This window comes from Hypomesus transpacificus, chromosome 23 (assembly GCF_021917145.1).
Source record: "Hypomesus transpacificus isolate Combined female chromosome 23, fHypTra1, whole genome shotgun sequence".
Taxonomy (NCBI): Eukaryota; Metazoa; Chordata; class Actinopteri; order Osmeriformes; family Osmeridae; genus Hypomesus; species Hypomesus transpacificus.
In genome coordinates, this window is record NC_061082.1 from 5,226,178 (window position 1) to 5,253,579 (window position 27,402).

General features: G+C 51.6%; 2 protein-coding genes across 3 annotated transcripts; one reads left to right on the forward strand and one right to left on the reverse strand.

The window, feature by feature from the left end:
- Window positions 1-584: 584 nt before the first annotated feature.
- Window positions 585-16,498, forward strand: ints6 (integrator complex subunit 6). 2 transcript variants are annotated; one of them, XM_047046244.1, is made up of 18 exons: window positions 585-1,016; window positions 1,158-1,235; window positions 1,791-1,940; window positions 6,517-6,606; window positions 8,891-9,074; window positions 10,067-10,192; window positions 10,306-10,457; window positions 10,700-10,852; window positions 11,015-11,147; window positions 11,287-11,381; window positions 11,545-11,655; window positions 12,084-12,296; window positions 12,445-12,568; window positions 12,659-12,801; window positions 13,318-13,501; window positions 13,615-13,992; window positions 14,625-14,718; window positions 15,039-16,498. In XM_047046244.1, exons 1-18 carry the CDS (start codon window positions 906-908, stop codon window positions 15,130-15,132), a joined length of 2,613 nt encoding a protein of 870 aa, XP_046902200.1. In that variant the 5' UTR covers window positions 585-905; the 3' UTR covers window positions 15,133-16,498. The 2 variants fall into 2 exon arrangements, with proteins under 2 accessions (XP_046902200.1, XP_046902199.1); XM_047046243.1 differs by lacking the exons at window positions 14,625-14,718; window positions 15,039-16,498 and having other exon boundaries at window positions 13,318-13,508; window positions 13,615-13,701.
- On the reverse strand, window positions 15,710-21,850 carry serpine3 (serpin peptidase inhibitor, clade E (nexin, plasminogen activator inhibitor type 1), member 3). The gene is made up of 9 exons (XM_047046246.1): window positions 21,459-21,850; window positions 20,527-20,863; window positions 18,960-19,193; window positions 18,397-18,636; window positions 18,096-18,294; window positions 17,787-17,887; window positions 17,605-17,691; window positions 17,238-17,321; window positions 15,710-16,973 (listed from the first exon to the last, which is right to left on the reverse strand). The coding sequence occupies exons 2-9, from the start codon at window positions 20,792-20,794 to the stop codon at window positions 16,921-16,923; spliced, it is 1,266 nt and encodes a 421-aa protein (XP_046902202.1). The 5' UTR covers window positions 20,795-20,863; window positions 21,459-21,850; the 3' UTR covers window positions 15,710-16,920.
- Between the last annotated feature and the right edge of the window lie 5,552 nt (window positions 21,851-27,402).

The following is a 27,402-nucleotide window of genomic DNA, read 5'->3' on the forward strand; positions in this document are numbered from 1 at the left end:
AATCTGCCGGATGTTTACAGACTTTTGCGGAAGTCAAGAACTATCATTGCAAGGTTTTAGTGTTTTGCCAGATCATGCAAATTATCAAATTATTCTTCAATGCTATCGCTGAAACATTTCACAGTAAAGGGATAATGTAATGACTAGCAACAATTTAGTCTCAAACAGATGATTATGTAAACTAAAATCAGCCACCGTATCCAGTGCCTTTCTCTCAGAGTGAGAACTTTAGAACATAATGTTTTTCTTCAAATTTATAAACGACTCTTTTACGTTTTTTTATTAACTATAAATATCGTGATGAGATTGGTGTCATATAGAGCTAATCCGTTTAATTGCTAAACTGACTCTAAATCCATTTTCATTGCTTGATAATAAAATATATATTCGCGCATTCGTCAAAGCAGACATGCGCTTGAGAGTCGTGTGGCCAAAGTCTGATTTAAATATGGTAATAGCTAAGTTCAAACAGCCTATCAGTAACCGAATGAATTTCACGTGACGCTCAAAGACCGCTTGGGAGGCGGTGTCAAGTGCGGAGCCGAGGTTAAAACCAGTGGACAAGTCAGAGCGCATTCAGTGTAGGGAGAAACAGGGATAGGATGTGACGGGGAAAGTAGTGTTCATGAAACTAATTTTTTCTTACAAAATATTATCAAAAACATCAAAATCCCTCGCAAATCAATAACCTGCCCATAGGGTTTGAGGTTTTTATTTAAGTTTATAGACGAAGGACATTTACACTCACAATTCTATACTTTTTTAAAGAATGTGTGAGACAGTTAGCCCGCTAGCTAGCTAGCTAGAAGGAGGGTGATAGAGGCGGAGGGAGAACAAAAGATTTTTTGCGTTTTGGTCGGTTGCACTGACATCAAGTCCATGCAGAACGTGTCATCACTAACACAATGCCCGTGTTACTTTTTCTGATAGACACGTCCGCTTCAATGAACCAGCGCACCCATCTGGGCACTACCTATCTGGACATAGCAAAAGGCGCTGTTGAGACTTTCATGAAGGTATTGTAACCTCTGGACGAACCGTTCTGAAGACCCCACGAGGGCGGGATCGCGGTTGTGATATTAAATAACCAAGCCAACCTGTCAACAAAGCTAACATAACGACAATCGTGGCTAAATAGTTCTTTATTATTTCCACAGCTCAGAGGGAGAGACCCCGCGAGCAGAGGAGACCGGTATATGTTGGTAAATTTTGAGGACGTTCCCGTCGGAATCAAGGTATAGTTTATTTTCGGTCATGTCCAGCTTCAGCTACATTGCATCTCATCGCTCCACCACGTTGTCCGATCATCACATCAATTGTGTAGAAAAAAAATCTTCAGGAGGAGCTTTCATACCCCCTTTAAAACATGGCCGACATTTTGTTTCAATGTGAGCTGCAAGGAACTATGGGTGATATTTATACAAATAGATAGCGAGGTGGTGTCAAGTTGGAGGGAGAGGAGGTGACTTTACTAGCACAGAATGGAAACTGTGTTTTCGTCCCATCAAAAACGTTTACAGATGGCGATTAAAGTACATTTTCCCTATACAGCGTAGACATTGCTGTTTTGCTTGACTTCATAGCGAAATAAAGGGAAAAGTAAACGGCGTATCTGTTTTATCAAGTCTCAAGATAAACAATGTCAAAGTTGATATTTCACCTGACACTTGACTGCTAGCAATGTTTTGACTGGCGGCAGAAATGTCACCCATTTAAAAAAGAAAAATGAAGTGCACTTGTTGTACACATGTTGTTAATGATTAATTCAACTTTTTTGTCTCCCTCAAAAGGCTGGATGGAAAGAGAGCCACGCGACCTTCATGACAGAGCTGAGAAACCTTCAGGCCAATGGACTCACAGCAATTGGCCAATCTTTGAGGACAGCTTTTGATTTACTCAATCTCAATAGATTAGTCACTGGGATAGACAACTATGGACAGGTATGTTGTATACAAAGATAGCGAGGTGAGGGAGACGTTACAGCAGCTTCTGTTCTGGTGCCCCTACCATGATCTGCCCGCACCTCCCAAAGGCCCTCCTCTCACAGTCGTACAAGCATCCCAAACCTGCACACTGTCCCACGCACCCACCTGAGGTAGCGCTGCGGAAGCATACGAAGACAGAGCCTCCTCACAACCCTGTCAACTTCTGAGAGCTTTTTCTAGTTCCTTGGTTAGTTTCCAAGGTCGATCCAATCCCCCGGTTTTCGATGGCACATATAGTATTTTTTCCAGTATAATGGAACATTCAAAGTAGCGTTGTACATTAAGTTATTGTCAAATTAATGTAAGATAAATCTTGGACTGGCGCAGCAGTCAGTGTACATAAATGATATCTGATACTCTTTAAACACGAAATGTATTTGCAAAGTACACTACACATGCAGTATGTGGAAAAGTTTAGAAGCATAACTGATGTACACATAGACGTACATGATAGTCAACAGACTATCATGTATCATGGGGCAGGATAAGTTTAAACACTTCAAAAAGTCATTAACACGTCAGTTCATTTCTGACATTGTTTCACAATGTTCCCAATCGTCGTTTTCTTGCTTCTCTAGAAGGCAGAGGGCCACATTCCTCCTCAGGGGAGCTGTTGAAACCACTTGACTCTTATTTCTCTTAATGTGCATCGTCAGACCGTTGACAGTTGGAGATAAGATTAGCCCACCTGTTGTTCCTACAGAGGGGACTTCCTGCTTTGTTTAGAACTACATCTCCCACAAGCATGCCGAATCTTCACAGGCTAGACATTCATTAGGTCTCAATGTTGACATGCCTGTTAGTCACACTTTGGATGTTTTAAGGCCAGTGGATTTTACCCCTGGTCCCGGTAAGTACGTCACTTTTTTTGTCACACTCCGGTCCTCAGTCCAACCAGATCCTCGTGAATAGATGGCACGTCTAGAGCTGTGTTGAAGCGTCCGGTATTGGCGAAGGTTTGTGAACTGATAAGTACAGTGTTATTATGAAGGGAGGCATCCAGGCTTAACCAGGGAGGCTGGGGGGATACCTCAGGACTCCTCAAGGATAATGCATACGTACAGATATGAATAATGTATGCAGCTGAAGGGGCCAGGGGGCTGAAGTGGTTCTCTCACTGCAGACGGGGCGCAGCATGGCTGGCGCAGGGACATGGGCACACAAGCAGGGCAGACGTGCAAGCACGCACACACACACCTTACACACACACACACACACCTTACATACACACACTGACTGACTCGGGCATGTGAAGACAAACTCGCTGACTCACAACCCGACATCTCACTCACGCGTGTGTATGTTGTGTTGTTGGAGTCATCCCTCCCTCAGCCTGCGAGGATCAGGGGCTAGTTTGAAAGCGCCGACGCTTCACTTTCCCCCTTTTCGTCAAGCCACGCCCCTCCCGAGCATCATCCCGTCTCAGCGCGTCTTTGTTTCCATCTGGCCTCGGCTGTGTCTCTGTAGCTGACGCTGGTTCCCTGTGTGTCCCCAGCCATGCGGAGGTTCAGGGAAAGGACTCTCTACACAGTGAGGTTACGTGTGGAGGTGGAAGGAGGCAAGGGCTGGACCGTTGAGATGCAGCCGGGAGTTTAGAGAAGGTCCTGGCGTTGAGGTTGAGTGTGTGGGAGTGGAGGTGTACTCTCATATCTCACCACATGATGAGATAGGAGCAGGGCCCCAGGTTTTTACAGTCTGTTGGCATGGATGTGGGAAAGGGAGGCATTCTAATTTGTCCTCAGATATATATATTTTCTGGTAATGGCCAGGATACAGGGATAAGGGTTAGATTTGTAACCAGATACCATAGCCTTGAGTAGAGTATAGGTCTTACATGAGCCGTTTTGTAATATTTTTGATGTCTTCCACTAGGGTGTGGTGTTAACTGGGAAGTGTGTAGTAGTTTCCTAGCAGAGTTCACTGGCTCACAGCACAGGTGAGGAGAGGGAGAGGGTGACAAGGAGCTGTGTGTAGCGGCAGCCAACGGACCTGATGGGTTTCTCTGTACAGTGATAAAGAGCTCTCCTGGTTGCCAGGCGTCTGAAATCACCCTCCCTTGAGAGGGAGAGGGAGGGAGAGAGAAGGAGAGAGAAGGAGAGAGAAGGAAGGAAGGACAGAGGAGGATGAGGAAAGAAGTGTGACCAGCCTGTAGGTAATGTAGATTGATTAGATTTTCAGGAGACAAAGGTTGAGCAAGAGGGAGAGATGAGGAAACTGCAGGGGGGATAGCGCCAACCTGGCAACTGAGCTGATGGAGATCTGATTAGCCCTTTCTATCGGTGTGTTAGCAGACCTGGCAACATGCCAATGCACAGGGACTCAACTCCTGCTTAGTGTACTAGATAGGCAGACACATGGGTACACATGGATTTGCCTGAGCCGAACAAACACAGGGGATATTTCTCTAACGTTAACATTTCAATGTTTTCTTTTTTTTTTTCTCGAAGCAATGGTTTGACTTGTTATGTAAAAGTGTGTTCACTAAAGAGCTGGGTTTGAATATTATGGGATGTGAAGCCTCCAGGACTGCCAGGTGGTTAAATCAACACATCAGCATGCTACATTATGGACTATCGCCAGGCTGATCTGAGAGTGAAAACTAGGTTGTCATGGAAACCCTACACTGTCATCCCGAATTTGGGACTGTGGACTTTTTTTATGTAACTCCGAATGTACAGCTCAGCAGAACTAGACTGGGGAGGGGAGGGGAGGGAGCGCGCGCTGGCATTAATAACCAGCTCTGTGTCACAGTGAGCCTCAGGGTATCCAGCAGGTCAGCCATGATGACCTGCAGAGGGCTTGGTGTACCTGGGCTGTGTGGAGCCTGGCTGGGCTGTGTGGAGCCTGGCTGGGCTGTGTGGAGCCTGGCTGGGCTGTGTGGAGCCTGGCTGGGCTGTGTGGAGCCTGGCTGGGCTGTGTGGAGCCTGGCTGGGCTGTGGGCTGTGTGGAGCCTGGCTGGGCTGTGGGCTGTGTGGAGCCTGGCTGGGCTGTGTGGAGCCTGGCTGGGCTGTCTGGAGCCTGGCTGGGCTGTGGGCTGTGTGGAGCCTGGCTGGGCTGTGTGGAGCCTGGCTGGGCTGTGTGGAGCCTGGCTGGGCTGTGTGGAGCCTGGCTAGGCTGTGGGCTGTGTGGAGCCTGGCTGGGCTGTGTGGAGCCTGGCTGGGCTGTGTGGAGCCTGGCTGGGCTGTGTGGAGCCTGGCTGGGCTGTGTGGAGCCTGGCTGGGCTGTGTGGAGCCTGGCTGGGCTGTGTGGAGCCTGGCTGGGCTGTGTGGAGCCTGGCTGGGCTGTGGGCTGTGTGGAGCCTGGCTGGGCTGTGGGCTGTGTGGAGCCTGGCTGGGCTGTGTGGAGCCTGGCTGGGCTGTCTGGAGCCTGGCTGGGCTGTGGGCTGTGTGGAGCCTGGCTGGGCTGTGTGGAGCCTGGCTGGGCTGTGTGGAGCCTGGCTGGGCTGTGTGGAGCCTGGCTAGGCTGTGGGCTGTGTGGAGCCTGGCTGGGCTGTGTGGAGCCTGGCTGGGCTGTGAGCTGTGTGGAGCCAGGCTGGGCTGTGTGGAGCCAGGCTGGGCTGTGTGGAGCCTGGCTGGGCTGTGTGGAGCCTGGCTGGGGTGTGGGCTGTGTGGAGCCTGGCTGGGCTGTCTGGAGCCTGGCTGGGCTGTGGGCTGTGTGGAGCCTGGCCTGGCTGTGTGGAGCCTGGCTAGGCTGTGGGCTGTGTGGAGCCTGGCTGGGCTGTGTGGAGCCAGGCTGGGCTGTGTGGAGCCTGGCTGGGCTGTGTGGAGCCTTGCCATACGAAAGGGATATGCCGTGTTTGTCATCGGGTCAGTGTTTCACAACGCTTGAAGAAAATGAGTAATTTTTAATGTGTTTAACAGGTTTAGAGAATGTGTATTTCAGAGATTAGTGTCGTGCACGACACTGGTCACACAAACATCATGTGTATTTCAGAGATTAGTGTAGTGGGATTACAAGATGGACAGAGTAGTGTGCTGCACTAGTCTAGTTTTTAGGTGTCTCGTTTCCCAACTCTGACTCACACCCAGTCCTGTTCTCTCTCTCCCACCACCATCCCTCGCTCCCTCTCCTCCCTCCCCCGCTCCCTCTCCTCCCTCCCTCCCTCCCCCTCTCCCTCTCCTCCCCCGCTCCCTCCCTCCCCCGCTCCCTCCCCCGCTCCCTCTCCTCGCTCCCTCTCCTCCCTCCCCCTCTCCCTCTCCTCCCCCGCTCCCTCCCTCCCCCGCTCCCTCTCCTCGCTCCCTCTCCTCCCTCCCCCGCTCCCTCTCCTCTCTCCCTTTCCTCCCTGCTTGTCCTCTTACTGGATGTCTGTCATGCTGAATGTGTCTCAAGTCAGATATTGATTTATTAACGATGGCCTTTATGGTGAGATCATGCAGAATGTAAGTATAGGCCTCTTGGAGTACTTTGTAAATACTTTGACTGTGAATGCAATATTGTTTATGCTTCCTTAAAATTACATTTTGGACACATGCTTAGTTTGAATGATCTCTCTCTCTGAATGATCTCTCTCTCTCTCTGTTTTTCTTTAAAGGGTAGGAATCCCTTTTTTCTGGAGCCGGCCATCATAGTAGCTATCACCGACGGCAACAAGCTGACCAGCAGCGGTGGAGTCCAGGAAGAGGTCAGCAATGGTCTCCACGGAGACGGGGATGTAACGGACAGGATCACTTCCTGTTGCTTTGTGGGCCCTCTGTGGCTCCGCCTCCTCATGTTTACCACAAGCATCACCTCCTCCCCGACACAACTGTCTGTTTAATGTCTGCATAATGTCTACATACTGTTCACATAATGTCTACATACTGTTTACATACTGTCTACATACCATCAGTAGGATGGCAGATGCAGTGTTGCCAAGCAACAGGCTGGCAGAGTCACAACCCCAACATGCTAACAACACAGGATGTGGTGTTTGTTTACGAGGAAGTGCCAAAAACAGCCAATGACGTCGCTTGCTGAGCTGTAGTTTAACAAAGCCATGTTTGAGATCCACATCTTGGTCAGCCATGTCCATGGCAGGCTGTGCTGCAGCTCTACAGGGCAGTTGAGGTCAGCACGGGCTGGCCGTCAGTTGGTCCAGGCCAACCCTCCCATGTGTGGCTCAGCTCTCAGAGAGGAGTGACGTTAGACCAGGCCCTCAGACCACTGCTGTCTAAAGCAGGGCTTTTGGTAGAGCTCAGGTTCCCTCTCTCCTCCCACACACCCTCAGCAGGCAAGCAGAACATCTCTCTCCCAGTGGGGACAAGACTGAGCTATTAAAACCACTTACAGCATGACCATGGAACCAGATTTAGGTGAAAGGAATGTCTAGAAATAGATTGTTCCGGGCCTGTGTTTAGTGTGCCAAGTGTTGGTGGACTTGGCTGTGTCAGTGTTTAGAGAAATGTGTGGTTAAGGAGCTGCTGAAGCCTGTCTTCATCACACACTCACGCTGTGGATTCAGACTCCACATGACCTCGTTTAGGTCTCCTCCATCTCTCACACACACACACTCAAGTTTTACCCTAGTTCTTGAACTCATCCCAGCGCCGTGTGGAACAAGTCCATTACTCAGACACACAGTTCCTCTCACTGCCTGTCTTCTTCTCTTCATCTCTCATACCTCTGTCTGTTTTGTCTTTCTCTCTCATGCTTTCCCCTCTCTTCCTCCTCCCACCTCCCTCTTCCTTCCTCCCTCTCCTCACTCCCTCTCTCTCCTCCCACCTCCCTCTCTCTTCCTTCCTCCCTCTCTCTCCTCCCACCTCCCTCTCTCTTCCTTCCTCCCTCTCCTCACTCCCTCTCTCTCCTCCCACCTCCCTCTCTCTTCCTTCCTCCCTCTCCTCACTCCCTCTCTCTCCTCCCACCTCCCTCTCTCTTCCTTCCTCCCTCTCCTCACTCCCTCTCTCCTCCCACCTCCCTCTCTCTTCCTTCCTCCCTCTCCTCACTCCCTCTCTCTCCTCCCACCTCCCTCTCTCTTCCTTCCTCCCTCTCCTCACTCCCTCTCTCTCCTCCCACCTCCCTCTCTCTTCCTTCCTCCCTCTCCTCACTCCCTCTCTCTCCTCCCACCTCCCTCTCTCTTCCAACCCACCTCTCCCCCTCCTCCCTCTCTCCTCCCTCTCTCCTCCCTCTCTCTCCTCCTCCCTCTCTCCTCCCTCTCTCCCCCTCCTCCCTCTCTCCTCCTCCCTCTCTCCTCCTCCCTCTCTCTCCTCCCACCTCCCTCTCTCTTCCAACCCACCTCTCCCCCTCCTCCCTCCCTCTCCCCCTCCTCCCTCTCTCCTCCCTCCCTCTCCCCCTCCTCCCTCTCTCCTCCCTCCCTCTCCCCCTCCTCCCTCTCTCCTCCTCCCTCTCTCTCCTCCTCCCTCTCTCCTCCCTCTCTCTCCTCCCTCCCCCTCTCTCCTCCTCCCTCTCTCCTCCCTCCCTCTCTCCCCTCCTCCCTCTCTCCTCCCTCCCTCTCTCTCCTCCTCCCTCTCTCCTCCCTCTCTCCTCCTCCCTTTCCCCTCCTCCCTCTCTCCTCCCTCCCTCTCTCCTCCCTCCCTCTCTCCCCTCCTCCCTCTCTCCTCCCTCACTCTCTCTCCTCCTCCCTCTCTCCTCCTCCCTCTCTCCTCCCTCTCTCTCCTTCTCCCTCTCTCCTCCCTCCCTCTCTCTCCTCCTCCCTCTCTCCTCCTCCCTCTCTCCTCCTCCCTCTCTCTCCTCCTCCCTCTCTCCTCCCTCCCTCTCTCTCCTCCTCCCTCTCTCCTCCCTCCCTCTCTCTCCTCCTCCCTCTCTCCTCCTCCCTCTCTCTCCTCCTCCCTCTCTCCTCCCTCTCTCTCCTCCTCCCTCTCTCCTCCCTCCCTCTCTCCCCTCCTCCCTCTCTCTCCTCCTCCCTCTCTCCTCCCTCCCTCTCTCTCCTCCTCCCTCTCTCCTCCCTCCCTCTCCTCCCCGTCCTCCAGCTGCACCTGCCCCTGACCACCCCCCTGCCGGGCAGTGAGCTGACCAAGGAGCCCTTCCGCTGGGACCAGCGTCTCTTCGCCCTGGTGCTGCGCATCTCCGGCCACGCCTCCGTGGACCCCGAGCCGCTGGGTGGGGTGCCCCAGGACGACTCGGCCATCACCCCCATGTGTGAGGTCACCGGAGGTGAGGAGGGGAGAGGGAGGGGGGTGCTCACTTTGTAAAAATCACCCCCACATGTGAGGTTACTGGAGATGAGAGGGGTGGGGAAGGGTGTGTGTGTGTGTGTGTATACACACTTCAGAACACCAGTTTATTCCACTCTTCCCCCACCGTTTTCAGGACTGCAAAGTTTTTAGTGGTGTCTAGAACGATCCGTCCCGGCCTGGACCCTCTGTCCTGTCGTGTTGGCCTGGACCCTCTGCCCTGTAGTGCTAGCCTGGACCCTCTGTCCTGTAGTGCTGGTCTGGACCCTCTGTCCCGTAGTGCTGGTCTGGACCCTCTGCCCTGTAGTGCTGGCCTGGACCCTCTGCCCTGTAGTGCTAGCCTGGACCCTCTGTCCCGTAGTGCTGGTCTGGACCCTCTGTCCTGTAGTGCTGTCCTGGACCCTCTGCCCTGTAGTGCTGGTCTGGACCCTCTGTCCTGTAGTGCTGGTCTGGACCCTCTGTCCCGTAGTGCTGGTCTGGACCCTCTGCCCTGTAGTGCTGTTCTGGACCCTCTGTCCTGTATTGCTGGCCTGGACCCTCTGTCCTGTATTGCTGGTCTGGACCCTCTGTCCTGTAGTGCTGGTCTGGACCCTCTGTCCCGTAGTGCTGGTCTGGACCCTCTGCCCTGTAGTGCTGTTCTGGACCCTCTGTCCTGTAGTGCTGGTCTGGACCCTCTGTCCTGTAGTGCTGGTCTGCTCCTGGTGGTGAGGCAGCACATACTGCTGATGGAGGTCAAGATGAAAAGACACACATTCACATGTGACAGATTGATGGCCAATGCCTTTGTGCCTAGTCTCCAATCATTCACCATGATGGCACACACACACACACACACATACACGCATCAGTCCAGAGTCAGGCATTCAGAATGAGACAATGACTCTATTTTCAGGTCTCTATAATGCTGATTGTAAACCTGACACAATAGCGCAAGCAGTGAAAGCTATTGTGTGTGTGTGTGTGTGCTCCCAGGTCGTTCCTACAGCGTGTTCTCCCAGCGCATGCTGAACCAGTGTCTGGAGTCACTGGTGCAGAAGATCCAAAGTGGCGTGGTCATCAACTTTGAGAAGACTGGCCCAGACCCCCCTCCTCTGGAAGGTGAGAACAGCTTGCCTGCCTGCTCCTCCTGGAGCCTCACACATGGACACACATGGACTCCTCCTGGAGCCTCACACATGGACATGCACAGTCTTATTCCTCCCTCCCTCCAGACCCCCCAGGGGAGGTGGTGAAGCCAGGCCCCCAGCTCTGGCACTGCTGCCACAAGCTCATCTATGTGAGGCCCAACCCCAAGACAGGCGTGCCCATCGGACACTGGCCCATCCCAGAGTCCTTCTGGCCGGACCAGAACTCCCCCACCCTGGTGAGACACTACAGGCCCCGCCCACCAGGAAGCACTTCACCATGCAAAGACGTCGAACTAAGACGTTTTCATCTGTTCATTTATACGTCATACGTGTAGCTCAGCAGGGGGGCTGGGTTTGACTGCTGGTCGAGAGGTCGCCGGTTCAAATCCCCCTTTACGTCACTTGAGATGAAAGCTACTGTGTTACAACAGTACATTGTTATTGTTACATGGTTAATTCTGTTCCCCCGCCCCTCCAGCCCCCCCGCTCGGCCCACCCCCTGGTAAGGTTCTCCTGTCAGGACTCAGAGCCCATGGTCATAGACAAGGTGCCCTTTGACAAGTACGAGCTGGAGCCCTCGCCCCTAACCCAGTACATCCTGGAGAGGAAGTCTCCACAGAGCTGCTGGCAGGTACTCACACACACACACTACACACATATACACACACACACAGTTCATATGTACCTGTATTATGTTCCAACCCTGGTTGTATCACATACTACAAAGTGCTTATTATCAGTTTTGCTACTGGTCCAGCCTAATATGCCTAATATCCCTCCCTCCCTCCTGCAGGTGTTTGTGTGTAACAGTGCCAAGTACAGTGACCTGGGCCAGCCCTTCGGCTACCTGAAAGCCAGCACAGCCCTCAACTGTGTCAACCTGTTTGTCATGCCCTACAACTACCCTGTTCTGCTCCCCCTGCTGGGTAAGAGACCACACTACACCCGCCCTGGGAAACAGGACGGCCCTCTGGCCATCCTAAAGGGACAAGTTCACTTCTAATGTTAATCACACAACGGCACACAGAATCAACCTCTTTCAAACATCGCCATGTCTTCTTTCAGATGACTTGATCAAGGTTCACAAGTTCAAGCCCACCATCAAATGGCGCCAGTCGTTTGAGAACTACCTGAAGACGATGCCTCCGTATTACATAGGAGTAGGTGCAACGTTCTGGAACTGTTCCACACTGTTAACTCTTCCAGTGAGACACTGGTCGCTTGTCTAAAACACCTGTGCATGAAATGAAGCATTGGAGAAGTCTGTCTCTTGGGAGATGTAGTTTTCTTGTGCAGTCTAATGCTTTCCTGGTGTGTTTGTAGTCCCTGAGGAAGGCGCTGAGGATCATGGGAGCTCCGAACCTCCTGGCAGAGAACATGGAGTATGGCCTGAGCTACAGTGTGGTGTCCTACCTCAAGAAGCTCAGCCAGCAGGTACTAACCCTGTGAGACAGAGTGTGAGAGAGTGTGAGAGAGTGTGAGAGAGTGTGAGAGAGTGTGAGAGAGTGTGAGAGAGTGTGTGTGTGTGTGAGAGAGAGAGTGTGTGTGAGAGAGTGCCTGTGTGAGAGAGTGCCTGTGTGAGAGAGTGCCTGTGTGAGAGAGTGCCTGTGTGAGAGAGTGCGTGTGTGAGAGAGAGTGTGTGAGAGAGAGTGTGTGTGAGAGAGTCTGCGTGTGTGAGAGTGAGTGTGTGTGTGACAGAGTGTGTGTGTGAGAGAGTGTGTGTGAGAGAGAGTGCGTGTGTGAGAGAGTGTGTGTGTGTGTGAGAGAGTGTGTGTGTGTGAGCGTGTAAAGTGTTGTTGCTGCTAACATGTTTGTGTCAGCTCACAAAATCAGTAAACCTTCTCTTCCCCCACCCAACCCAGTCTAAGATCGAGTACGACCGCATGATCGCCTCCATCGGGAAGAAGGCTCTGGTGGAGCTGGGGATCAAGGTGCGCTCCCGGGGGGGCGTGTCTCTGGCCCAGCGCCGGGACTTCACCCAGCTGCTGCAGAGCATCTCCGGGGAGACGCCGGCCCTGCCCCTGGAGCTCAACCCCAAGGAGTTCTCCGGCTTCCAGCTGGCCCTGCTCAACAAGGTGAGACAACACCTGACCCTAACCCCTGGAGTCTGGATACATGTACAGATGTTCTCCAGTAGAGACGGTTCTCCAGTGGTGACGTTCTCCAGTAGAGACGGTTCTCCAGTGATGACGTTCTCCAGTAGTGACTGGGTTCTGTGTGCAGAGCGTGAAGCCTCAGGGCTTCAGGAACGCCTACGACATCCCCAGGAGCCACCTGCTGGACCAGCTGAGCCGCATGAGGAGGAACCTGCTGAAGGGCAGTCTGGTGCTGACCGGACAGGACCCTGGTGAGACACGCACTCACACGCTGACACACGCTCACATACACACTAACACACATGCTAACTCCCCCCCCCCCCCCCCCCCTCCCCCCTCAGACCAGCTCCACAGCGTTCCCGTGGCCCAGATGGGGAACTACCAGGACTTCCTGAAGGCAGCTCCTCAGCCCCTGAGAGACGCAGACCCTGAGCAGCCCAAACGCCTGCACACCTTCGGCAACCCCTTCAAGCTGGACAAGAAGGTCTGCTGCTGCCCTCTACGTCCTCTCTCCCCCCTCTTCTCTCCTCCCCTCCTCTCTCCCCCCTCTTCTCTCCTCCCCTCCTCTCTCCCCCCTCTTCTCTCCTCCCCTCCTCTCTCCCCCCTCTTCTCTCCTCCCCTCCTCTCTCCCCCCTCTTCTCTCCTCCCCTCCTCTCTCCCCCCTCTTCTCTCCTCCCCTCCTCTCTCCCCCCTCTTCTCTCCTCCCCTCCTCTCTCTCTCTTCTCTCCTCCCCTCTTCTCTCCTCCCCTCCTCTCTCCCCCTTATTCTCTCCTCCCCTCCTCTCTCTCTCTTCTCTCCTATCCTCCTCTCTCCCCCCTCTTCTCTCCTCCCCTCCTCTCTCTCTCTTCTCTCCTATCCTCCTCTCCTTCACTCTCCTCCTCTCTCCTCCCCTGCTCACTGTCTGAGTGACTGAGCCCCTCCTTAGTCCACTTGTGATTGGTGCTCTGCTGTGCTCAATGCCATTGGCTCCTAACCCCCTGGTCCGTGTGTCTCCCCCCAGGGCATGATGATCGACGAAGCGGATGAGTTTGTGACGGGGCCCCAGAACAAGGGCAAGAGGGCGGTGGGGGACAGCAACATGCAGGGGGGGGGGGTCCCCAAGAGGCGACGCTGCATGTCCCCCCTGCTGCGCCTGGGGAAGGCCTACTGCCCCCCCGTCACCCCCCCCTGCCAGCCCCAGACCTGCCTCAGGTACCCTCTCTCACACACACACACACACACACACACAGACACGCACACACAGACACATAGGGGCCTTAAACAAAACGTTTGACATATACTCCTCGTCACCCTGCAGACGCTGACTCCAACCACAGCGATCTAGAGGACAACTTCCTCACCCACCTGAACCACAACCACTACAGCCCGGAGAGAGTCCCCGACCAGGACGAGGAGGACCAGGACGAGGGCAGCCCCTCCAGCCTCGAGGCCCAGGACAACCACGTGCTGCTGGGGGAGGAGGAGCAGGGTGGCCTGGGGGAGGAGGAGCAGGGTGGCCTGGGGGAGGAGGAGGAGGGCAGGGACGGGGAGCAGGAGGGAGAGGACCTCCTGGAAGAGCGCCTGCTGCGCTACCCCTCCCCCGGGGCTCTGAAGAAGCTGATGAACAGCGAGAGTCAGGAGGTCAACTCAGAGCTCCGCTCCCTCATCACCAAGGAGATCAGGAAACCGGGGCGACGTACGTAGCCGTGGTGACGTGGCCTTCAGTGGCTCACGTTCTCCTCTCTTCTTCTCTGGTTTTGTGGGCCTTCTAAACCGCTAGGGGAGATAGTGGAGTGACCTTCATGCCACATCTGAGGAATGACTCATTATTTGTCTCAAAAAGTATTACTGGATAGTTAATTGCATCTTCAGGCTTTAGTGTTTGATGAAACAAGTGATTTTCTGTAAGGAGCTACATAACCTGTGTGGCAGACAGCCTAGTAGCTGCTGACTGTAAGCAGCATATTTGTTGTCCAACCTCTGCAGTTGAATTCACCTCACAGGCATTTTCAGCCTTTACGAAATTATGTTGTGACAACTTTGTTCCTTTTGCAGTAATAACACTGTTCTCTGACCCATTTTCCCGACAGACTAAATGGTTTCTATTGATTTTAGCCTTTTCAAGGAAGAAAATTGCAGTAGTCTCTGTATCTCACTCCCTCTATCCCTCCCCCCCTCTCTCTCTACTCTCTCCATCCCTCTATCCCTCCCTCTCTCTCTCTCTACTCTCTCCATCCCTCTCTCACTCCCTCTATCCCTTCCCCCCTCTCTCACTCGCTCCTCTCCCACTCCCTCTCCCCCTCCTCTCTCCTTTCTCTGTTTGTGCAGACTATGAGAGAATCTTCCATTTCCTGAAGCAGATCCAGGGTAGTCTGGACACTCGCTTGATCTTCCTGCAGAACATCATCAAAGAGGCCGCCAGGTTTGGAGCTCAACCCCCTCTCCACACTCACCTCTGATAGGCTGGATGACTAGCCTACCCCTCCACACTCACCTCTGAAAGGCTGGAGGAATAGCCTACCCCTCCACACTCACCTCTGATAGGCTGGATGACTGGCCTACCCCTCCACACTCACCTCTGATAAGCTGGAGAACTAACACCTCTACGCACATTTAATTAGGAGATATTCAACAAATGTTCTAGAATCCTTGTCAGTTCAAGCTGTAAAGGGTCTAGTTTACCAGACAGTTTACCTGTCTAGCAGGTCTGTATCACTCACACTCTCTCCTTTGTCTGTGCAGGTTCAAGAAGCGGGTTCTTATCGAACAACTGGAGAACTTTCTAGAAGAGATCCACAACAGGGCCAACAATATGAACCACCTGGACGGCTTCTGAAGGGGCCCTGTTCCAAACCCAACACCTGTACCTTAATCTTGCAGTCAGCCCTGCTCCACCTGTCTGCACCCCTCCTCACCAAACACTCAGTGGGTCAGTCCACTCCCCTCCCATGCTCTTAGTGGTACTGGATCGGTCCACTGTGGAGCCAGAGGGGGGTTTAGAAACCCAGCCCCTTACCACCTCCATGAGGGAGTGAGCATGGATACATGACATGCATTGTACCACACAGGTCTGGAGACAGGGATGGAAACCAACCCACATAATTAACCTACTGTGTGTCTGTCTGACTGTGTGTCTGTCTGACGGAGTGTCTGTCTGACGGAGTGTCTGTCTGACTGTGTGTCTGTCTGTCTGACTGTGTGTCTGTCTGACGGTGTGTCTGTCTGACTGTCTGTCTGACTGTGTGTGTGTGTCTGTCTGACTGTGTGTGTGTGTGTCTGTCTGACTGTGTGCGTGTGTGTGTGTGTGTGTGTCTGTCTGACTGTGTGTGTGTGTTCATCAGTGAGGGTATGGTAGACAGCTCCAGGACGAGGGGGGTTCTTCCTGGCTCGGGGTTCAGACTTTTTCCATTTGCTCTGTTCTTCTTCTACCTTTTCATTTTCTGGGCAACAACTGCCTTTTTCCAGCAGAGTTCCTTTTACAAGTTAACCTTGGTTGCTACTTTTTAAACACTCCACCAATTGAAACACTCCTGTGATGTTTACCAATAAGAACCAGTAAATCTTACTGGTCTCTGAAATCATATCAAAAGTCCCTCTGTTTCAGTTAACCTCATTCTTCTTTTCTTTCACAGTCACAAGTTTAAACGGTTTAGTTACTCCTCGAACAAAACATAAACCCTATTTCTGTGACCGTTCGATTGACAGGATGCTGTGTCACTGTCAAGTCTGCTCCACACAGGGAAACATAGCTCAGGAACTCACTAGCAGAATGGTTTGCAATAACACTGTTAGACTAGTCCAGTGTTCCCCTGTCCCATAGAGGATGGCCTCATTGTTACATTGAACATATCTGTTGTGCTGAAAGCATCTCTCTGGAGTGTTCTAGAAGGACAGTGGTCTCAAGTGGTCTTATGTTCAGGTACCTGCCTAACATTTGATACTGTTACCCTCTCATCATCTCGCTCTCTCCTCTCCCCCCATCGTTTAGACAGGGACCAAATCTTTGCCATACTTGTCTTGTTGTTTTTGATCGGGGGGTTATACCAAAAGACAGTATTTTGAATACGCTGTATAGATGTAAATACATTTAGAGAACTATTTAAAGAGAATGTTCAGTGGAAGGCCTTTTTGTAAGTATTTCCATGAATAAAGTTTCTATTTTACACTGTGAAGGGCCATGTAAATAAAAGTGAAACATTCTGTAAATATCTCCTTCACTTGTGTGACACGACAGTTTTGCATTCATTGGTGGAGTGACAGCAGAGTGCGTCATTATAACGATGACCGAATACAAGGGTAGCTCCAGAAATATGTAGGAAAAAAGCTTGTTTTAAAACCATAGTTCATTTGCCTTTGCTAAGGCGGCACTATTTCCTAAAGGCGGTGAAAGAAATGACCAAAACACTTTAGGTGTAAAAACAACAGATGTATTAAAAAAGATTTATTTACAGATATGTACAAAAAATTATGTTCTTCTTCCTGAAGTGTCTGTGTACCCTCCTGTTGGTCCCCAATAAATACTGGTAGTGGGTTCAGGCAGGTCAGGGTGGGTGTGTGGGTGTAAGAGAGAGAGAGAGAGAGAGAGATTGAGGGAAGTTTCAGGGTATGGTGACAGTCCTGGGTCCTAGGGTGCCTGATCAGCAGGATTTACAACACGTCCCATGAACAAGATGGATCCTAGAGGAAAAGAGAGGAAAAGTGTAACCACAGACGCAGTGTGGATGGCCTCGCTCTCTAAAGGCCAGTTGACACTCCCCAAACACAAGCAGCCAACAGTCATTAGGTTGTGTTGATTTGTTGTGATGTGCCTGTTGGTGTTTACTAGGGCGGTGTGTAAATGACAGTTACCTCTTCAAACATTCTAAACCTAACTGCCAACAGTAGAATGTGTGCTGTTGGTGTAGTCCCTCCCTAAGATGTGAGGGCTTTTAGGGCTCGTACCTGTGCTGACTTGTCGCAGCAGGAAGAAGAACGGCCGGTCGGCTTTGAAGACGGGAGCACGAGAGCGTTTGAGCAGCACCATGGCTGTGGGAGGAAGACGTGCCCTGTCAGGAACAAGGTGGGAGCAAGGTGTGGCGCTCTGGGTGTGTGTGGGGGGTGATGTGTAGTCTACATGGTGTGTGTGTGGGGGGATGTGTAGCCTACATGGTGTGTGTGGGGGTATGTGTAGCCTACATGGTGTGGCCTACATGGTGTGTGTGTGGGGGGATGTGTAGCCTACATGGTGTGTGTGGGGGGATGTGTAGCCTACATGGTGTGTGTGGGGGGATGTGTAGTGGTCCTGGTGATGTGTGGTATATTGTCTCACCAGTCACTGCAGAAGCCTTAGTCCCATCCTCAGTGACCTCTATCCTGGCCTCGTGGAACGCATCCGACACGTAAAGACCCTCTTCAACTACAGACAGACACACCACTTGGTTACATCATTGAACAGCGTTTCACCGAATGCCAAATATCAGATTGGATTGAAGTCAGCAGCTGGAGCCTAACCTGCCATCCCACTGAAGTCAGCTGCCAGGGGGTTGAACGCATCGCTGATCCCCATGGAGGGAAGCACAGAGCGCAGGTCGAACCTGTTCTGCATTCTGAACCTGCAACAGAGAAACAGGTGTGAGTATCATCGTCTCAGCACCACAAGAGCACTATGGCTTAGGGGTGATTCATCCAGCCCAACTACACACACACACACCTGCACACCTGATGAACGTTTCGCAACACATTGAGGAGAGATGGGTATCGACACACACACACACACGACGGCGTCTTGAAAGAGCTTGACCGTGGAGCTGGCTAGGCTACCTGGGCAGGAAGACGTCCATCTTGGTCCTGCGGAGGCCCGTGTCCCAGGCAGCGACGCTGCGGGCTGTGATGTGGCTCTCCAGCGAGGAGAGCGGGCTCTTCCTGTCGCTGGGCAGCGCCACCAGCAGGCTGAGAGCACGGCCCAGGTACGGCAGCTCCAGAACCGTGTAGCGCTGCTCTGCCGTGGTGCGGAACTGACCTGGGGAAGGGGGAAGGGCAGGGGGGGGGCAGAGTTAAGGGTCGCACCCGTGTCTAACGAAACCTTACGCCCCTTGGTGTTTGAATGTGGCTCCTCTCTTACCAAAGTTGACCTCGGTGGCCTGGTACATCATGGGCACCTTGACTGCGCTGCCGTCCGACAGGGTGAAGGGAAGGTTCTGGGTGTCGGTGAAGAGGAACTGCTTCTGCCACACGCCCTGGAAGGCCACCTTGGTGACCAGGGCCATCTGCGGTCGCTGACCCCACCAGGAGGCCTCGCCCTGGGCCTCGCCCGAGCCCGACAGCTCCCTGGACTCACCAGGCTGAAAGGGTAGCGTCTCGTCTGGACGTGGGGTTAAATAGAGGACAGCCTGTTGTAGTTTATAGAGGTCAGTAGCAACACAGCAATTCATAGAGTTTGCCACACATTTCACATCACGAAGGACAGCATGTATTCAACTCTGCACATATATTGTTACCGAAAACACATTTACACCTCAAGTGCATACATAACATACAGTAAGACAGTCTGCTCAGCGTAAAGTTGTTTTGATGGTAAGTGGAAATGACTGGTGGTGCTTTCACTGCAAATCATTTCAGAACTCTGCAGTAATTGTGCCTGTGATGATTTGACGTATTAAATGCTGTTTGAGAACTTTGGCTAACCGTTGCCATGGTTTGGTTCCCACTGGTCCAGCTGGCTGAGGGTGTGGTTGGGCTGGCTGAAGTTGGCCCGGGCCAGACTGCTGTTGCCCCAGGCTGATGCATGCTGGGTAAACTCGGTCAGCAGTTGGACGCCGCTTTGGACGAATAAGGAGCAGGAGTGACGTAGCCGCACCCCCTGACTGGAATTACCCACGTCCCCCTGCGACCGCAACAGGAAGTTCTGCACGTGCACATCTGGAGACGAGGAGAGGAAGTGAGGTCACAGGTGAGGAAGGGAACTGAATGTGGTTATTAAACAAAACATGGGATGATAATTAAAAGTGACGTGTTATTCAGTGTCATCATGTGACAACCCTTAAAACACACTAACTGTGAAACAGAGTTCCAGGTTTAAGAACCATTAATAAATATGCATACTTGGGTGACTACACACTAATACCATAATGGCCAATTTAATGGTCATTTGAAACAGTTGACTAAACTGCTGGAATTACATCCAGCCAAAAATTCAGTCTAACTCTCAAAAGCTCAAATATTCTTGAAACCCAAGCGCAGGGTCATTGAGTTTGTCTGTTGACTTCACCAAGCGCTGTACGCACAAGTATCAGCCACCGCAGTAGAAAAGCAAGACAAAGGCACACGTGTGTCCAGATCTCTTGATTGAGTCTCCCCCCAGGTCACACCCCCTGTAGTGTAACAGTGGCCTCTCGACCCCAGGGCCCTACTGCCCTCTGGGTAATGAGATTAGAGCCAGAAGGCACCAGGCAGCATTACGGCTCCAGACACCTCCCTGCCCAGCCTCCTCGGGCTAGCAGCAACACACTGCCTGGTACCAGCAGCAACACACTGCCTGGTACCAGCAGCAACACACTGCCTGGTACCAGCAGCAACACACTGCCTGGGGCCAGCAGCAACACACTGCCTGGTACCAGCAGCAACACACTGCCTGGGGCCAGCAGCAACACACTGCCTGGTACCAGCAGCAACACACTGCCTGGTACCAGCAGCAACACACTGCCTGGGGCCAGCAGCAACACACTGCCTGGTACCAGCAGCAACACACTGCCTGGTACCAGCAGCAACACACTGCCTGGGGCCAGCAGCAACACACTGCCTGGGGCCAGCAGGGCAGAACCTGGACTGGGACCAAGGTAGAACCAGGTGAGAAACAGGACCAGGGCAGAACCTGGACCAGGACCGAGGTAGAACCAGGTCAGAACCAGGTCAGAACCAGGACCAGGGCAGAACCTGGACCAGGACCGAGGTAGAACCAGGTCAGAACCAGGACCAGGGCATCCATAATGTGATTTACATGCTATATTATTTCTAATACAGAGACCCTGAGATTCACAGTCCAAGATTTCTATGGTCTGAACTGGGTCACGTGTCAGTGCCAGCAGAAAGCAGCTCCAAACCAGGGTTATCTAGTTCCCAGGCCAAGCACAAAGTCTCATCACGTCCATCCATTTCCTTGTACTCCCGACATCCAGAGGAGTTCCCAAACAAAACGTTGCCCCTTTGACCCTCTGGGTCCAGTGTTTGTGATGGGTGCATTGAGCTGACCTACCGTTGGCGTTGTAGCCTAGCCCCGCCTCCAGCTGAGCCAAGGTATTGCGGCGTGCGCCCAGCTGCAGCAGGCCCAGGGACAGAGACACGCTCACGGGAGACACGATCAGGTTGGACTTGTTCTCCGTCTCAGTGAGCCTTTGGTAGAGGCTGACGGCAAACTCTGTGTGCAGCTGGTTCATGCTGTCCTGGAGGCTGCCGTTGCCCTGGCAACTCCCCGTCATCAACCAGAGACAGGCGAGGAGCGAGGTCATCGACAGACGACACATGGTCTCAGCGACGAAGGGTCAAAGGCCGGCTGTTGATGATGTAATGAGGGGTTCCTCCAGAATTAGTCACTGTGAATCAGGAATGTGTTCGAGGTACTTAATCCAGTGCAATTTTGATAGACAGTATGCTCACATTTACACCCAGCTGTAGTCAACATGTGTGAGTGTAGACTATGATGCCAGTGGATCGTCTTTGTCTGAAATCTACTTGTTGCCGAAGCAACTGTCTTGGTGGAAGAATGATGATGAAATACCAGGACACAGCAAGTAGCCAGTTATCAATACACCTCTTTCACATATGCTTAGCTCAAGATTAATGCTATAAAAGCAAAAAATAAGAATTTAAACTTGTGTTGACCAAACAACTTATTTCATTTTAATTTTCCAGTCAAACTCGCACCGTGTTTCCAAACACTATAGGCCTCTGTTTATAAAATATTTGTAGTCTAATTATGTTAGCTTGCAAGACTCAATAGCACCCAAACATTCTAAAACGAATGGACCATTATGGATATAATCAATATTATATCATGATATAATACTATTGAAAGCGTATCGAAATGTATAATATCCGGATCTAAATTCTCAAAAAGATATTCATTCTCCAACACATCTGCCGGAGCCAATCACCTAAAGCAGGTGAGAGTATGATCTGTCCACTTACCTACAACTGATCCTCTGTAACCGTTAAAGTCCAGTCTGTGTCACAGGTCAACGTATTTGCATGTAGCCTGACGTCCCTGTCAGCTCTCCTGTCACTGTTTCGTACTCCTGTGCGCTCTTTGAGTAACTGCTTGATTGAGCGAGCCCTCAGTCATAAGACCGTGTTAAAAGGGAATGCTCCGTGTTTGCGGTCTCTATCGGCGATGTCCGTACCACTCGGCCAGAATTCCTGCCGCCCCGGGGCTATAAGGAGCCAGGCAGGGGGAGGCATGTCACCGGCCAGCAAATCCGCAACCGAGCTGGGGAAAAAAAGACGCACACACACGCGCGCGCACACATACACGCACCCAAAGACAGTCCTTCCCTAACACGAGCAGCTTGCTCTTTGTTGTGATGATCAAAAGAACTCGACGTCAAGAACTCGACGCATCATCAAAGTGCTGCAACAGCCCTTCCAATTAGCACACACTCTGGAATGTGCCGCTAAAGCCACTGTCAGCAATTTTACAGTGGTTTAATTGTCAAAGCAATCGATCTGAGGAGCATTAACTGAGTCATCTAAATATGTTAGAAAATCAAAGGAGGACTTTTAAGGAAGAACGAAGGATTCTTATGTATAATATTTTACGAAGAAATTATGGCCACATGGTTTCCTTATAGACACTGGGTATTTTTTATATGTGGAAACCGATTCATATGTTCACATATTTGTGCGTTAGTTGGGGGTTAACACCTTGGCATATCCCAATTCTTCTGGTAGGCCTGTGTGTAGAATACATCGCATTGCAATTTATTTACGACATGTTCACCAGACAACATCTAATGGACTTGTTCAGAGCCCACATGAGGAGGATTGTGTTCATGTGAGGAAGGGTGTTCAAGGCCAGTCTGCTCTAGGACATGAACTTTCATCTTCCCCCCCGACAACACTTTGTAATTAGTGCCCCCATCTCCAACTTGCGTCAAAAAACACGAGTGCACATTTTCCCATGGTAAACTGAAGGCAATGATGGGTCATGATTGGTAGCCATCAGGTATTTGGCCGCTCTGCGGAATGGGATTCCGCCCATTACTGGGACTTGACTAATTAGTGGAGCCAGCTTGGCTTCATTGAATGGAGTTGCCACATTCTTTAATACCTAATGTTCCAACTCCGACACAGGAATTTGGAATTTTAAGGACTTGATGGGATCGAAATGTCATGGTAGTTGACCAAAGACAATCGTTTGAACAGCCGCCAAGATAAACAACAACGTTTTATCTTGAAAGCATTCAAACTAACGGGTGTGACTCCGTGCTGACAGGGGGGCGAGAGAGAGAGAGAGAGAACTTTGGGATTTAGAAGTAAGGATTTGTGTTCTCGGTTGGTGATCCCTGGTTTGATTAAAAAGCAGGAAGACAGGGTCAGAGATAATGTCAGTGTGTTGGAGGACATAAAGCACAGCAAACCTATTTGTCATGTCAGGTGGATTAGAAGGTTAGTCCTCATACTCTTCAAAGTTGCCCTTTTTAGGGTAGTTTGTTACAAGAAATATGTAACTATTTAAAAGCCGTTAACAGCTCACCAAAAAACTTGGCAATACCCAACATCTTTTCCTCCTCATTTTCATAATGTGTTTGTAGTATTTTGCTCAGAAAGGAAAAGCCAGTAGCTGAGATGAGGACGTGTCACCCTGAACCCTGGTGACCCCCGCCGGGTACCACACCATGACAGCTACCGACAACCCTTCCACACACTCATACAGCTCCACCGTGTGCCCCACCGTGCGCTCCACCCCACCTAACACCCTCAGACTTGTAACCTTTCAATCCATATACTGTGTGTGTGTGTGTGTGTGAACATACAGGCATGTGTTTGCGCAATGTCAGTGATGCCTCTGCCTGCCTCCACACGGCAGTTATTTAATCCCTGCTAACGGTGTCAGTCCCCGCGCTCTCCCCAACACCCCTCAGCCTCTCTCCCCTCACTCTCTCTCCTCACCCTCCCTCACCTCACCCTCTCTCCCCTCACCTTCTCTCCCCTCCCCCTCCTCCCCCGATACCCGACACTGTCTCCCCCTCACCCTCTCTCCGTCCTCCGCTAACCTCCGACCTTCATCAACAGAGGAAGGAGGAGAAGGAGGTAGGAGAGGAAGGAGGAGGAGAGGAAGGAGGTAGGAGGAGGAGGGGAAAGAGGTAGGAGGAGGAGAGGAAGGAGGAGGAGAAAGAAGGTGGAGGAGAGGAAGGGGAAGCGATACTGTATCAGGTCTATTCTCCCTGAACCTGAAGAGGAGACAACATCCACCCCACAGTCCATGTTCTGTCCTCTGCAGGATTTCCCTCCTCCGTTCCTCCCTAGGGGTCTGTGACGGGTGCCTGCTGGAGGACACGTCTGCTAGAGGGATTCTCCTGTGCTCTCCCAGAGCAGAGCGGCCACGCTGGGCCTGGAAGATCCACACTGGTCCAGGAAGATCCACGTTAGGCCTGGAAGATCCACTGCAAATGAATACCAATCTGCGATACGTTCCATGTGTGCTCGCAGGTGCACTCAGCTTCAAACATGCAATCACACGTACGCACAGCTCAGCACGCACTCGTGACCTTTTGAGCGCTTTTAAACCTTACGTTCACACACACTTTCAAACAACACGCTCACACACACATGTAATGCAGGTGAGAAAAGCAGACGACAAAACAGGCACTCACACACACACAAATGCACAGACCCTTTGAATCCCAGGTTACAGACAGACACAGACCCTTTGAATCCCAGGTTACAGACAGACACAGACCCTTTGAATCCCAGGTTACAGACAGACACAGACCCTTTGAATCCCAGGTTACAGACAGACACAGACCCTTTGAATCCCAGGTTACAGACAGACACAGACCCTTTGAATCCCAGGTTACAGACAGACACAGACCCTTTGAATCCCAGGTTACAGACAGACACAGACCCTTTGAATCCCAGGTTACAGACAGACACAGACCCTTTGAATCCCAGGTTACAGACAGACACAGACCCTTTGAATCCCAGGTTACAGACAGACACAGACCCTTTGAATCCCAGGTTACAGACAGACACAGACCCTTTGAATCCCAGGTTACAGACAGACACAGACCCTTTGAATCCCAGGTTACAGACAGACACAGACCCTTTGAATCCCAGGTTACAGACAGACACAGACCCTTTGAATCCCAGGTTACAGACAGACACAGACCCTTTGAATCCCAGGTTACAGACAGACACAGACCCTTTGAATCCCAGGTTACAGACAGACACAGACCCTTTGAATCCCAGGTTACAGACAGACACAGACCCTTTGAATCCCAGGTTACAGACAGACACAGACCCTTTGAATCCCAGGTTACAGACAGACACAGACCCTTTGAATCCCAGGTTACAGACAGACACAGACCCTTTGAATCCCAGGTTACAGACAGACACAGACCCTTTGAATCCCAGGTTACAGACAGACACAGACCCTTTGAATCCCAGGTTACAGACAGACACAGACCCTTTGAATCCCAGGTTACAGACAGACACAGACCCTTTGAATCCCAGGTTACAGACAGACACAGACCCTTTGAATCCCAGGTTACAGACAGACACAGACCTTTTGAATCCCAGGTTACAGACAGACACAGACCCTTTGAATCCCAGGTTACAGACAGACACAGACCCTTGCTCATTCAGTAACCCGGAACATCTTCATGATCTGACTCTGAGCAGTCAACAGTGTGATCAACACACTGTAATCCTCATCTTTACTAGGAGAGCTGCTGGCTGTTTGGCGTGGCTGAGCCTGTCACCCCCTGTGCCCTGTGTCCCCGGGCCGCTGGACCGCTGGGCCCGGAGGGGGATTAGCAGGGACGGCGGTGCGCTGGGCCGGGGCGATGAGGGCCGGTGTCGCCGGAGAGATCCGCCAGGTACGCCCCACCGGGATTACAGCCCTGAGGCACCGTGATCCAGGGGAGCCATCCACCCCTCACACTCACTAGCGCTGCCCTTCGCTGCCTGGCAGGGAAGCTGGGTGCTGGAGGTTTAAGGGAGCTGGGAGTTTGGGAGCTGGAGGTTTGGGGGAGCTGGGAGGGTGAGGGTTTCCCTGGCTGGGGGGTGCAGGAAGTCTGGGAGCAGGGAGGCTGGGTCTGTATCTGTGCAGTAGCTAGTGTCTGGATCTGTGGGCTGATATTTGGATTGTGTGGGATGGGGTGTTACAGTGTGGAAGGGTAAGAGGTTGACTTTTTGCAAGGGTATAATTGTTCTCACGTTCTGTCGTTTTGTCAGTGTTAGACGGAGAGGAGAGCAGATGGAGGCGCACAATCCTGATGATCGCCTGACTGGAGGCGTGTGTTTCTCATCCTGTGGGCTGTCTGGTGTGGTGGTGGGCTTGCTGCCTGCTTCTCTGCCAGACTGTGCCCCCTAGAGGTCGTTCATGGGGCTGCGGTCACGCTAAATTGTAATGACGGGGATTCTGAAGGTCTGGGATGGTCAGTGGGTTACAGACTGATGCATGAAAGGCTAGACATTGGAGGCTAGACATTGGAGGCTAGACATTGGAAGCTGGATTTGGAGGCTGGATTTGGAGGATGGATATGAAGGGCTAGATCTTTCTGAACACTTTTGATAATGCACTTTTTCACCCCAGAAACCGTCACAGAGCTAAACAGGCTTGAGTGGAGGGAACCTTCAGACAGACACCACGTTGTCACCCTTCCACACGTGTCAGCACCGTGATGAGCGTTCACCCAGGGGAGGAGGAGGAGGACGAGTGAACCTTGTCCTTTGTTCAAACAGTGTTCTGATTGAGAAGGAGCTGTTTGCCCTCCACTTCAGGTTTAATCACACCGGAAGGCGTAACTGAAACGGCTCTCGGTGAAGGTTTACTGGTATTCCTTTTTGTCTTTCCTCTTTAACAAAGGGTGAAAAATCTAAGATGAAAGATCGGTGATTGCAGTAGTTTTTTTTTTTTGACATCAATGGCTTAAAGAACCGAACACTTCTTAAGGAGAAGAGAACCACTTGAATCAGACTGAAGTCTTGATTAGAGACTAGGTGGGCTGTTGTGATTATAACAGCAACCTAAGTAGCTATCCTCTGTAGAACCCTGAAACCACAAGCAAAACAATGTGCTTATACAACGCTGCGCTCTGATTGGTTGACGGTGACATCACCTCTGCAGAGCTCATGGAGACCTCGCCGCGACAACCCATGAGAAGTTGAGTATTATGGGATTTCCCTGCTGTAGTGTGGAGGCCTCCCTCACTCACCTGGTAAAACGCTCTCATGCTGCCGGGAGATGTCTGAGCCTGTGAGGTCATGTTTGGGCTCTGCTCAAAAACAGGACCTTTCATTACGGCAACACTTTACTCTAGACTTACAAGAGAAGGGTCTGTTGACCGCAGAAATGGCCCTGATCCAGGAAGGAAACGTCCAAAATCCCTCATACTCACCCAGAGTAAGAGGCCTTCACTCGGATGTTAAATTATTTATTTTTTTACCGTCAAGCAAGTAGTAGCTCATTTTTAAACTCATGCACAAACACGTTCTAAACCAAGAGAGTTTAATGGACATGGAACCTCCCGATCTCCCCCCCCCCCCCCAAAGAACAATACTATTACATTAAATAGACAACTTAAAAAAGATCCTGTTAAGAAACAATCACAACTACCACAAGAGGGCAGCACTGCATTTAGCATGTCACCACAGCCTCAACCACAGGCCGACGTAGGAGGTGATTACTTAGAAGAAGATTAAGAGAAGGCCAGTGGGGCTTTCTTAAATACTGTGGCTTCCTGTCCTAGTGTCCTCTGCCTAACTACCCTTAATCAATCTGAAGTGACAGATGGAGGATGGTTACCAGAATCTGTATTCCGCCCCAGTTCAACACTAAGAAGAAGAAGACACTGATGCATACCTCCTAGGGCTGAAGGACTCCCAATGAATCCCAATGTATTCTGTCTCA

Bases quoted from the DNA above. Each gene is read 5' to 3' on its own strand.
- serpine3 (XM_047046246.1), bottom strand. From the start codon at position 20,794: ATGTGTCGTCTGTCGATGACCTCGCTCCTCGCCTGTCTCTGGTTGATG. The intron at 17,888-18,095 runs GTAGCCTAGCCA...TCTCTGTTGCAG, and splicing joins ATGGACGTCTTCCTGCCCAG to GTTCAGAATGCAGAACAGGT. The intron at 16,974-17,237 runs GTACGAGCCCTA...CTTTTCCTCTAG, and splicing joins GCTGCGACAAGTCAGCACAG to GATCCATCTTGTTCATGGGA.
- ints6 (XM_047046244.1), top strand. From the start codon at position 906: ATGCCCGTGTTACTTTTTCTGATAGACACGTCCGCTTCAATGAACCAG. The intron at 10,853-11,014 runs GTACTCACACAC...TCCCTCCTGCAG, and splicing joins CTCCACAGAGCTGCTGGCAG to GTGTTTGTGTGTAACAGTGC. The intron at 12,297-12,444 runs GTGAGACAACAC...TTCTGTGTGCAG, and splicing joins AGCTGGCCCTGCTCAACAAG to AGCGTGAAGCCTCAGGGCTT.